Source organism: Mesoplodon bidens, assembly GCF_964165515.1.
Source record: "Mesoplodon bidens genome assembly, chromosome: 3".
NCBI lineage: Eukaryota > Metazoa > Chordata > Mammalia > Artiodactyla > Ziphiidae > Mesoplodon > Mesoplodon bidens.
The window spans coordinates 67,785,465-67,799,073 of NC_138178.1; the positions used below are offsets into that span (position 1 = coordinate 67,785,465).

The 13,609-nt window shown below is 39.2% G+C and overlaps 1 protein-coding gene across 1 annotated transcript in view; it reads left to right on the forward strand.

Annotated features, from left to right (window-relative positions):
- CHRNA7 (cholinergic receptor nicotinic alpha 7 subunit) overlaps positions 1-13,609 on the forward strand; it is a gene marked incomplete at both ends in the record, with an annotated part of 129,936 nt that overhangs the window by 100,317 nt on the left and 16,010 nt on the right. Inside the window, one exon of the mRNA XM_081229172.1 lies at positions 13,159-13,238. Coding sequence (XP_081085298.1) covers positions 13,159-13,238 — 80 coding nt within the window. The remainder of the gene's footprint in view (positions 1-13,158; positions 13,239-13,609) is intronic.

The following is a 13,609-nucleotide window of genomic DNA, read 5'->3' on the forward strand; positions in this document are numbered from 1 at the left end:
TAATAGGAACTAATAAATAATGTTTAAATAATTAAATACAATTAAGAATTGAAAATGCAAGAAAATCGCAAAACACTCTTTAAAAAACAGCTTTGAAAAAAATCACATAAAATTAATAGAGATGAGAAATATAGGCATCAAAATTAAAAACTCAACTTATCTACAAAACAGAAATAAACCCACAGACATGAAAAACAAACTTATGGTTACCAAAGGGGAAGGGTGGAGGAGGGATAAATTAGGAGTTTGGAATTAACATATACACACTACAGTAAATCAAATAGATAAACAACAAGGACCTACTGTATAGCACAGGGAACTATACTCAATATTTTGTGATAACCTAAAAGGGAAAAGAATCTGAAAAAGAATATATATATATATATATATATATATATATATATAACTGAATCAGTGTGCTGTACACCTGAAACTAACACAACATTGTAAATCTAACAACATTGTAAAACTAACACAACATTGTAAAACTAACACAACATTTCAGTGAAATAAAAAATTAAAAACTCAGTAGAAGCATTGGGTGTCAGATGAGACATGGTTAAAGGAGTAGAGGTAATTTCCTAAATGAATCATAGCCAGCTAAATAGGTGGAAAACATGAAAGAATGGTGAATGGATGCATTGGTGAATGGTGCTTCTATGTATCAGGTCCTGGTCCAAATGTTTTACATATATTTACAACCTTTCTTGAGAAGGGTACTGTTACTATTTTGCAAGTAAGTCAAAAATAGGAAGAGTCATCAAAATAATAGCATAGTGTGTCTGAGGTCATGCAGAAAGCAGATGTGGACGCATGAACCCCATCCTGGATTGACCCCACACTTAACCTTGTGAGACAGGGCATATGAGTTCCTCTCTTGCGTAGGTGCTCCCACACGTGGTGGCTGGTATTGTAGAAGGAAATAATAGAAAGAATGTGGGAGAAGTGTTAGGAGATGATGTTTCAGAGGAAAGGTAAAATTGTGACCCATATACAGATATAAAAAATGAACACACGCTAAAGAATTTATTTTACTCACAAGACAGGGAACTAGGCAGATGTTAGATCCAATTAAAGGAAAAGTCAAACCAGGACAAATGTATATGAAGTAAAGGAATGTTGAGATGAATTGTAAGTGGACATAAAATGTGTTTACTTACTGGGCGCAGGAAGTCAAATCACCACCAGTGAAATCACTCCCAGACAACACATAATTTATACATCTATACTCTGCTTGCAGCTTCCAAAGAGCTTCCAAAGAGCTCAGACGTAGTCCCATGCCTTTCTCAGAGCTGTATGCTTTTAGAGGATGCAGTTTTCCGGTGAAATACGACTTTTTCCTCCAGAAGCCATGTTCCAAAAGAATGGCTGAGAATTTAATAATATTGATGAAAAACATAAATCCTCAGTTTCAGGAGATACAAGAAGTCTGAGGAAAGATAGATAATAAGAAACGGGCACCTAGACAACTTTGCTAAAAGCGGCAGAACGCCCAAAGCTAAGGAGATACTGGAAAAAATGAAAGAAAAAAAGATAGTTTGCTACAAAGGGATGACGATGAGACTGACTGCAGGCCTTTTAGAGGCAACAGTAGAAGCCAGAAAAAAATAAGAGTAACTTTAAATTTTGAGAGAAAATAATCGTCAATGTAGAATTCTGTCCCGGCTAAACCCTTCTTTACATGAGGGGCAAAATCAGGACATTTTCAGGAAAACAAAGACTAAAGAAGTTAACATGAAGAGGTAAACTGCCATGATGAAATACCAGAAATACATGTATTAAAGAAACTACCAGAATATACATTTAGGAACAGGGTATGAGAAGGAATGCAATTGTTAAAAATTCAGGTAAATATAAACAGTTTTGAACATATATAATAATAATGATGAACTTGAGGGTGAAAAACAGAGATTAAAATGATGGAAAATAGTAACATGAAAGGCAGTATTTGGATGGTACTTGGAGGTAAAGCACTTAGTTAGACTTAAGTTGCTCTGTCAGAGCATAGAGCTGTCAGCTTTGAGTAAAGTATACACGTTAAAAATGTAAAAATCAAAACTGTCTATGATACATTGCTAAAGTGGGGAAAAAAAGCAAATTCTAAAGAGTATTGTATGTAAGATCCAAAATTTTGTTTAAAATATCTGTATGTATGCATGTGCATTATATACAACTGATGTATCCACATGCATAGAAAAAGGTCAGAAAAAAATGTTAAAGAGGTTACCTCTGAGTTACAAAATTGTGTGTAAATTTTATTTTTGTTCCTTCAGTCACCTCATAATTATTGCGTCCCTACCAAGTGTTTTCTGTAGTTCCCTTTTTGTAAATATGTTTTATTTCTGTAATTAGAAAAGAACAATAAATGTTTGTTTTAAAGGGATAAAAATGTAAGAATAACCATCAGAAGCATAAGAATAATTTTTTAAACTTCCAGACAGGTAAGAAGTGAGTAGGGAAAGAATAAAGAAAATGTGAGAAGCCTAAAGAAATGAGGGAAATGCAATCAAAGGAGGGTGAAATAAAAAGCACAGGGCTTCCCTGGTGGCGCAGTGGTTGGGAGTCCGCCTGCTGATGCAGGGGACACGGGTTTGTGTCCCGGTCTGGGAGGATCCCGCATGCCGCGGAGCGGCTGGGCCCGTGGGCCATGGCCACTGGGCCTGCGCGGCCGGAGCCTGTGTTCCACGGTGCGGGGAGGCCACAGCAGTGAGAGGCCCGCATACCACAAAAAAACCCACAAAAAACTCCACAAGATTAAATAGTAGGAATAAAACCAAACATTGTAACAGACAAGATAAAAGGATTAGGCAGCTAGTTAAAAAGACAGAGATCCCCCAACAATATATTTTTAAAAAATCCAACTGTACACCATTTGTATATATATATATATATATATATATATATATATATATATATATATATATATACACACACACACACACACACACACACACACACACACACACACACACATACCATTTGGATATATATTTGAACTAAAGCATAAGTACACAAGAGACAAAAAAAAAAAAGGAAAAAGCTATACTTGACCAACAGGAATAAGATAAAATTAGAATGGCTATGTTTACAACAGGAAAATGCACACACACATGCACTCTCATGTGCATGCACACACTATAAGAAAAAGGTGCAATTAAGGTTAAAGGTCAAGTCAATGATAAAGAAACAATTTCTGAGAATACTTAACAAATTTCACGTGTATGCACCTAATAAAATAGCTTTGAAACAAATGAAGAAAAATTGGCAGATAAATCCATAATTGTGGTAGAAGATTTTAATGTACTTTTTTAAAAGTAATTGATAGTTCAAGAAGGAAAAATTGTGTCAGGATATAGAACTTCATAATTAACAAGCCTCATCTAATGTAGAGAAATAGATACAGATAGACACAGATAGAAAAACAGATGTGTCCTTGTTCTACTAAAAATACGTATCTGGAGAACTAAGTACCCAAATGTGAATTAAAAAAGAAAAAACTTTAGTGTGTGTGAATGTGTGTGTGCATGTGTGTATATATGTAGGGAGAAATCCATAGCCTTAAATGCTTACATTAGGCAAGATTTTAAAACTAAAATTTGTGAATTAATTACCAATCCCAAGAAGTTAGGAAAAAAATAATATTAAGTAAACAGAAGGAAGAATAAAGAAAAGAGTAGAAATGTATTAAATGAGAAAAATAAGATAGAAATCAAGAAGGAATAAGTTGGTTTTTAAAAGAACTAATAAAATGAACACACCTCGGGAATAATTATCAAGAAAGTAAAGAAGAGAGAATATTATGGACAACTTTATGCCATTGAATATGGAAACTTAGCCAGAATTTATTTTTTCTAGAAAAATATAAGGTGGTTCTAGACAAAATAGAAAAATAGACAAGATAATTGGACCTATCTACCTATCTATCATCTATCTTTAAAATATGCTTTATTTTTTAGAGCCGTTTTAGATCCCCAGCATAGTTGAGAAGGTTCAGAGATTTCCCACATAGCCCTGCCCCCACAATGCACTGCCTCCCCAATTATGAACACCCTCACCAGAGTGGTATGTTTGTTACAATCGATGAGCCAACATTGCCAAATAATGATCAACCAAAGTCCATAGTTTACACTAAGGGTTCGCTTTTTATGTTGTACATTCTATGGATGTGGACAAATGTATAATGACATGTAAGCACCATTATAGTATCATACTAGCTTCACTGCCCTAAAAATCCTCTGTGCTCCTCCCATTTATCCCTCTCTCCCCCCAACTCCTGGAAACCACTGAACTTTACTGTCTCCATAGTTTTGCCTGGTCCAGAATGTCATATAGTTGGAATCATACAGCATGTAGCCCTCAGACTGGCTTCTTTCACTTAGTAGTATGCATTTAAGCTTCCTCCAGGTCTTTTCATGGCTTAATAGCTCATTTCATTTTAAGACTAAATAACATATCATTGTCTGGATATACCACAGTTTATTTATTTATTCATTCACCTACTCAAGAACATCTTGATTGCTTCAGAGTTTTGGCAATTATGAATAAAGCTGCTTTAAGCATCCATGTGCAGATTTCTGTCTGGACATAAGTTTTCAACTCCTTTGAGTAAATGCCAAGGAGTGTGATTGGTGGATTGTATGGTAAGAGGATGTTTAGTTTTGTAAGAAGCTGCCAAAGTGTCTTTCAAAGTGGCTGTTCCATTTTGCATACCCATCAGTAATGAATGAAGGCTCCTGTTGCTCTACATCCTTGCCAGATGTGGTGTTCTCAGTGTTCTGCATTTTGACCATTTACTAGGTGTGTGGTGGTATCTGGTTGTTTAAATTTGCAATTCCCTAATATCTTCTTTGTTGAGGTGTCCAAGGTTTTTTTGATTGGGTTGTTTTCTTTACTGTTAAGTGTCATTTGTATATTTTGGATAGCAGTCTTTATCAGGTATATCTTTTTTCAAATATTTTATGCCAGTCTGAAGCTTGCCTTTTCATTCTCTTGATTGATATGTTTTTAAAAAGAAATTCAAAAAAGTGGGTTTTGCAGGCAAGTTTCACCTAGCATACAATATCACTTATGAGCATGTATGTATGCATCTTAACTAGAGTATTAACTCACTAAATCTAGCAAAAATTTTTAAAAAATCATAACAGATTTAGTTTTCTAATGAAAAATAAGTTTTGTTTAACTTTAGAAAAATTCATTCATATAATTCATTCTATCAATATTAACAGAATGAAGGAGAAAAATCATACGATCATCTTGGTAGCTGGGGAAAAATCAGTTGATGGTATATAATACCCATTTGTGAAATAGAAGAAAACTTGTGTAACCTGATGTAAGGTGTTTACCAAAAGCTCATTTAATGCTGAAACATTACAAGTTTCTATATGTGGAACAAAATAAAGATACCCATTGTCATCACTTAAAAAATATATCTTAAGAATGATAAGAATCTTAAATAACAAGAAAAGTAAAAGAATGAAATATTAAGGGTTAGAAAGGAATAAACTAAATTACCATCATTCATCAACTATATGACTTTTTTCCAGTATTTGCAGGTGTTAAAAAGTATCAATAAATAAATCTAAGACCAAAATAAATGGTGAGTTGTATATTTACTTCTGGGAAAACTCAGTATCATAAAGATGTCAGAATTTCCCAAACTAGTCTGTAAATTTAATGTGATTCCAACTAAAGTCTCAACTGGGTCTTCATGGGACTGGACAAGTAGATCCTAGAACTTAACAATGATGAGTAAAGGGCCAAGGATAGGTAAGATAATTTTGAAACAAAAGAACAAAGTTGTCGGAGACTTGCCCTGCCAAATACCAACATTTCCATTAAGTTGTAGTGATTAAGATTATGTTGTACTGGATCAGGAATGGTCCTGTTGATCAAGGAACAATATTGGGAGCCCAGAAACTTGACACAGGCTTTGATAACATTATCCCATATTATTTATAACATTGTTATAATTCATCCAATGTTACATCCAATTGTTGTAATCCATGTTATATGCCATTTAACATATAAATTGGTAGGTAAAGAAAGGATCTTGAATAGATTCTTCTGGAAGCCTCCTGCTGATACCTAGATGTCTGCCTCCTGGGATCTCTGAAAGGTAGAAACGACCATGAAATTTCAGTTCTGCTCAAGACTTTTTGGTCATGGTCTGTGATAAGCCATCTTGCTATCATTTTAACACGTCCTTAACACATTAGAGTAAAATACAAAACAAAATCAAAATATCCAGAGAAAGGACTTACTACTCTCTTTTGAAATAAAATTAATCTATTCTCTACAGACTTTTTTCCTCTGAAACCTGGGCATCAGCGGTATCTTAACATGTAATTGGCAGCTTTTTTTTTTTTTTTTTTTTTGCTGTTACCAATGTATTGTTTTTATTTTTTTATTTTTATTTTTTAACACCTTTATTGGAGTATAATTGCTTTACAATGGTGTGTTAGTTTCTGCTTTATAACAAAGTGAATCAGCTATACATATACATATGTTCCCATATCTCTTCCCTCTTGTGTCTCCCTCCCACCCTCCCTATCCCACCCCTCTAGGTGGTCACAAAGCACTGAGCTGACCTCCCTGTGCTATGCGGCTGCTTCCCACTAACTATCTATTTTACATGTGGTAGTATATATAAGTCCATGCTTTTGTCTCCTTAGGTAGGTTTATTCCTAGGTATTTTATTCTTTTTGTTGCAGTGGTAAATGGGAATGTTCCCTTAATTTCTCTTTCAGATTTTTCATCATTAGTGTATAGGAATGCAAGAGATTTCTGTGTATTAATTTTGTATCCTGCTACTTTACCAAATTCATTGATTACCTCTAGTAGTTTTCTGGTAGAGTCTTTAGGATTCTCTTTGTATAGTATCATGTCATCTGCAGACAGTGACAGCTTTACTTCTTTTCTGATCTGGATTCCTTTTATTTCTTTTTCTTCTCTGATTGCTGTGGCTAAAATTTCCAAAACTACATTGAATAATAGTGGTGAGAGTGGGCAACCTTGTCTTGTTTCTGATCTTAGTGGAAATGGTTTCAGTTTTTCACTATTGAGAATGATGTGGGCTGTGGGTTTGTCATATATGGCCTTTATTATGTTAAGTTCCCTCTCTACCTACTTTCTGGAGGTTTTTTTTTTATCATAAATGGGTGTTGAATTTTGTCAGTGGCTTTTTCTGCATCTGTTGAGATTATCATATGGTTTTTCTCTTTCAATTTGTTAATGTGGTGTACCACATTGATTGAGTTGCATATATTGAGGAATCCTTGCATTCCTGGGATAAACTCCACTTGATCATGGTGTATGATCCTTTTAATGTGCTGTTGGATTCTGTTTGCTAGTATTTTGTTGAGGATTTTTGCATCTATGTTCATCAGTGATATTGGCCTGTAGTTTTCTTTCTTTGTGACGTCTTTGTCTGGTTTTGGTATCGGGGTGATGGTGGCCTTGTAGAATGAGTTTGGGAGTGTTCCTCCCTCTGCTACATTTTGGAAGAGTTTGAAAAGGATAGGTGTTAGCCCTTCTGTTAATGTTTGATAGAATTCGCCTATGAAGCCATCTGGTCCTGGGGTTTTGTTTTTTGGAAGATTTTTAATCACAGTCTCAACTTCAGTGCTTTTGATTAGTCTGTTTATATTTTCTATTTCTTCCTGGTTCAGTCTCAGAAGGTTGTGCTTTTCTAAAAATTTGTCCATTTCTTCCAGGTTGCCCATTTTATTGGCATATAGTTGCTTGTAGTAATCTCTCATGGTCCTTTTTATCTCTGCAGTGTCAGTTGTTACTTCTCCTTTTTCATTTCTAATTCTATTGATTTGAGTCTTTTCCCTTTTCTTCTTGATGAGTCTGGCTAATGGTTTATCAATTTTGTTTATCTTCACAAAGAACCAGCTTTTAGTTTTATTGATCTTTGATCCATGGCAGCTTTTATTCCTTAAAAGATTTAAGATAAATGGCACCTTAGATTGACAGTCTTTTGAGATAGATGGGTTTCCTCTTTCTTACTCATTTACTTCTTTTCTTACAATATTTTAAATTTTATTTTATTATTTTTATTGAGATACAATTGATATATATATATACAACATTTTCTGTTTACCGTGTACATTGTGTTGATTTGAGACACATATATATTGCAATATGATTACCATTGTAGCATTAGCTGACACCTCTATTCTCATCACATAATCATTATTTCTTTTTTGTGGTAGAGCAATTAAGATCATTTTTGCCTTTTTTGCTCTTCCCTCTCTCTCTTTCGAGGACCATGTGAGCTCAGAGGGAATGGGTCTGATGCCGCCTGAGACCCTGTTCATTACAGTCCTCACCTCATGAGCCCGCAGTGTGCTCTAGACAGCAGTGCAGTGTACTTGGGGTTTTTTGCTCAGAGATGGGGGTCAGTGTTGTGGGGCGAGATGAGCAGGGGCTGCACCAAGCTGGGATCGGAGGGCTCTGCTTCCAGGGCCAGGAGCCCTTTCCAGGGCTGGGATCAAGCACTGTGTCAGACCCTGTGGATGGGGAGCAGGAAACAGTCTTAGCCCAGACCACCGGGGTTCACCTGTGTCCCTTGAGCTCTGCCTGCCTGTGCTGCCATTGATGTCTGGAAGCACAGTTCGTAATCCTCCCCTAAGGATGGGCCCTTGGGTCCTGCAGGCATAGCCACCAGTGGTTAGCTCTCAAGCCCCTGTACTAGCCTTGCTGCTTGGGACAACATCTCATTCACCCCTGCTCCAGGCAAACCTCACCTTCATGAAGCCTCCCTCAGTCCAGTCTACCTCCAGGTGTGTAATCAGACTACACTCTCTGCTGAGGACACGCCCACCTTTCCTGGTAGGCTCACAGAACCTGTGAGCCTTCTGCCTATCCTTAGAGCCTGTCCAGATGTCCTCTGCTCCTGACTACTTGACGGATGACGTAGGACCTGCACCTTCAATATTGGGGTTAAATATCCCTCCTCTCCATGGGCACTTCTCAGTGGGAGTGCCCAGAGCTCTCCTCACACCAAGTGCAAGCTCACCTGTCCATCACTACCTGGACGAGGACCAAGGCTCCTGGAGGGAAGAGGTTTTGAGGGGAGTGAAGGGCCACATGCCAGGGTCGTAAAAAGTTCTGAGGGTGTATCCTGATCTCTAGTAGTCAAGAAAAAATATGTATGTTTGACTGTTTTCTGACAGTTTAATACAGAAAGTTTCAGGTGCACACCAGCACAGAGAGAAGAGTGAGCTGAGTTCTGTGAACCCACCCAGCCTCTAGGGTGACCAGAATCTGCTGGCTGCAAGACTGTGATACCATGTGGCCTCAAGGTCACTGTCAGCTGGCACCCAATGGGCATCACTGATATTGTTGCCTGGCAGGTCCTTGCAGTGGTTTTGGTCACTCATGTTTCACAGGGACTTCATCCCCTGCGTGTTTTCAGACTTAGATTTTAGCAACAGAACCCCTTTCCAAACAAACCTTATCTCCAGCCCTAATGGTTAAAACAGATGAAGTGGTATTAGCACATAATTATTACAAGAGTTTACTTTTATATCATTTACGTATTAAATCAATTTGCCCCTGGGAAAGAACCCTAAAACTTCCACAGTGAGTATTAAGATTTGAATTTTGATAATGATGACAGCGGTACATTTATCTCAATATTCTGTTTTGGTTGAACGGTATTCAGAAATCACTGAGTCACACAGGTAAGCTGTTGCTAATGGCAACAGATTTTTATCTTGTTTTTACCCATTTGCCTTGTGATCTCAAGAGTCTTTTCAATTAAATTGCTCCAAATCCATGGAGAAAGAGCTGTATGAATTTTTCTTTCTTTCAGAATTGAATCACTAACAGATGCCCACAGCCTTTATTATAAATATAAAAATCAGCCAAGACAACACCCAAGCTTAAAATAAGCAAAGCTATGCAAGCATCACACAGTGCTTTCTGCTGTTGCTGCTACGGGGTGGGGGGTGGGGGAAGAGGTGCCAAGGCAGAGGCAGGTTCTGTGCTGGAATTGTAGATCCAAATGTGAATTTTTTTAAAAAGAGCAATAATGCAAAAGTGAAATCTTACTGGGTGACTCATTTTCAAGAGTTTCAAATACATGCAGTATTCATGGCAAGAGGAGTTTTAGTTTCACGTCCACCGGAAAAGAAGTTAAATGGGCCACATGAATTAATACATTGGTAGTGTCTGAAGAGTTAAAATTTTGCAAACAATTATTTGAGTGTTTTTGGACTTTTATTAGCATTTTGAAACACAAGGAAAAGAAAATATTGGAATCAAACATTGGCAGAAATCTGAAGCACCTCCACAGAATCTTGGGGTTCCAGAGAACCTAATTTAAAAAGCAGGGTAAAACCCAGGGTGAGTTTGTGAAGGTCCACATCCTCAGATATTTGGTGCCCAGTCACTGTTTGTGTCTCATTAAGACAGTTGGGTACAGACTGCAGTCAAGCAAAGAATATTTACATCTTGAGCCTTTCTCCTCCTCTCTCTCCCTGAGTGTGTTTGGAAGTCAGGGGGTGGATATGTCCTTTTTCATCTCAGAGGATTATCTTTTTATTGTAGCTTAGTCTTCCTCCCTTCCTTCTTTCTTTAAGCTTCATCACATTTTTGTTTCATATTCAAACCTTGGCTTTCTTGTACAGTTTTTTTCCTGAAGTTTCTGGTGGCTTTTTTTAATGAAAGATTTTTGAAAACAGTGTGCCCTTAATCAAATCCACGGTGTTTTCCACCTTGTTGTTTCTTCTCTTCATTACTCTGAATCCACTTTACTCTCTTCAGAGACCCCTTATATCTTGCTGTAATTTAGACCCCGCCCCTTTTTCTAGACCCACTACACAGCTCATCATGAAAATTCCTTTTCCAGATCTTTAGGTTTAGTCTGAAAGTTTATTTCTTCTTCCTTAGTATTCACCCTCATTTTTCTGGAGCTGATGCTCAAGTCCATGACCAAGAAAATATACATAAGAAACAAGCTCTCTGGCACCTTAATGTTCTTAAAAACACCTTTCTTTGACTTCACCTTGGAGGGGTTTCTTTCAGCTCTACAATTTCTCTGTGTGATTTCTCTCCCTCCCACTACCCACCCCTGCCCCCATGTCTCTTCCGCTTCTGTTGAGTGCGTTTCCTTGGCCTTTACTCTGAGGCCCTCATCCTTTCGGTCTTACATTTCATCTCAGTGATTCTTATCAGCCGAACCTCCCACCAATTTATAAAGATGTATTTCATAGATTATGTTTTAACGTCCATATTGCCATTTGTTTTTCTAAATGCAACATCCTCTTGAATTTTTGTGAAGATATTACTTTTTTAAGAGGTAATTTTTCATTCCTTTCATTGACTGTTTCTTCTTGGATCTTTCTTGTCTCTGTCCTTGTCTTTCACAGCGAAGGCTGTCCTCAGATATCTCATGACGGTGAGTTTCCCCTTCAGAGGATTTTGGGAACAGAAAAGGCTGCAGAGGCTCTGTAGACGTGGGCAGCCCTTAGCAGATGTTCTCCAGTTGCTAAAATGAGGGAAGCTTAACTCGAGGTGCTGGCACCTTGACTGGCTGCCTACGTTTTCTTGAGGATGTTTACTTTTTTATTCACCTGTAGGGCGACATTTTTTTTTTTTAACATCTTTATTTGAGTATAATTGCTTTACAATGGTGTGTTAGTTTCTGCTTTATAACAAAGTGAATCAGCTATACATATACATATGTTCCCATATCTCTTCCCTCTTGCGTCTCCCTCCCACCCTCCCTATCCCACCCCTCTAGGTGGTCACAAAGCACCGAGCTGATCTCCCTGTGCTATGTGGCTGCTTCCCACTAGCTAACTATTTTATATTTGGTAGTGTATATATGTCCATGCCACCTTCTTACTTCATCCCAGCTTACCCTTCCCACTCCCCGTGTCCTCAAGTCCATTCACTACATCTGACATTTTAAGGATATGTTTTAATCAGGCATGGTAAAATGCAGACACAGAAATGACTGTCAGGATCAGGAAGGAAGGAAGTTTATCTTACAGTTCCCTGGAAATAGGAGCCATGCTTGCCGTACAGGGCCACACAGGGAAGCACCAGGGATGGTCAGGAGGCAGAGGGCGTGAGGGGAAAATGTGGTCAAAAGCCTTTATTGTGGTTTCCATGGAATGGAACTGTTGAGGCAGGGTAAGCAGGGCTAGGACCGGGAATGCCTTCAGCAGGCTTGGGTACATATGGCCTGTCCCTGTTTGTCTGGTACCTGGTCCTGGGGTGATTAGGGCAGGTGGATGGTGGCCAGGAGGGTGAGAGCTCCATAAAAGAGATGGTGGGGGTGTGGGCTCTGGATTGGTTGCTTTCCATTTGAGCAAGTTGTTTGCTGTCTCTAGGAATTGGCTGACCTGGGGGGTGGGGTGGGGGTGGGAATAGTCCCTCCAGGATCAGCAAGGCCCCAGATGTCAAAGTGTCAGAACACAGAAAATGAAAGACCTGGATAATAAGGGCTGTTGGTCTTAATTGTTTTTCCTTTCCGTTTTGTGTGCCCCCTTTAACCAGGTTGGTAACTCCTGGCTGTAGGAGGTTCTAACCATGGGCAGGGGGTGGGGCTGGAGTGCGTTCTTCTACACTTGAACCTAATTCTTCTGTTTCCACCTGTTCTCCTTCCTGTCATCACTAATCCTGGAGCCCCGTACTCCTTGGGGCTGCCCAGCTCCCCCATGCACCTGCAGCCTCAGTCACTCAAGATGGATTTCTCAAACACCAACTGAGCTTTAGACCCATTCAAGGGGCTGGAACTAGAGCCTTGAACACAGTGGGTCCAAATCCCACCCTTAAGGGCTGATAGAGGGGTGCTCTATCAGCCCACTCTTTATCTCCTGCAGATAGATTGAAATGTCTCATCTGCCAATGTCCTCCTAAGTTGTCTTCAGGTTTCATTTTTGCTAAGAGCTTTGTTTTATATGCATATGGAAAAAATCGGCATCCCTATGAAATGGAGGTGGGCATTGGTCTCTTCCCCCTGTGCTCTGGGAAGACCTTCCAGGTCAGCCACAGGTGGGGCTTTCAGACCGCCGCTGGCTGCCCCAACTGCAAGCAGCAGCCCCTCTCAGAGCTGCTCAGACTGCAGGAATAACTCCCCTAAGGGCATGGGGAACCCACTGCCCAGCCGGGCTGGCTCACGGCTCCTTCTCCTGTTTCCAGTGCTGATGAGCGCTTTGACGCCACGTTCCACACCAATGTGTTAGTGAATTCTTCTGGGCACTGCCAGTACATCCCTCCAGGTAAGTGCTGCTCCCTTTGTCCCCTGCAGTTAGACAGCATGAAGGAGGTTGGGGTGCCCGACAGTTCCCTCAGGGGCAGCGGCTGGCTCTGGGCTCTGAGCATCCGTAGCCTCCATGCACGCCCAGCCCTCCTGACTTCTTCTCCTCTGTGCTTGCATGTATTCCCTGAGCGTGGCAATGCCGTCTTCCTCTTTTTTGTCTTGGGATCATGGCTCAAGCTGTCTTTGCCAACACATGTCCTCTGTCCTTATTGTCTGTCCTGTGTTCTTTAAAGTTCATCCACAACTAAAACAAGTCTCCGTTGTCAGGTCATTTCTGTTCTCCTTATAGCCTGCAAGCCAACCTCCAGGTCATTTCCTCCTCACAGCCTG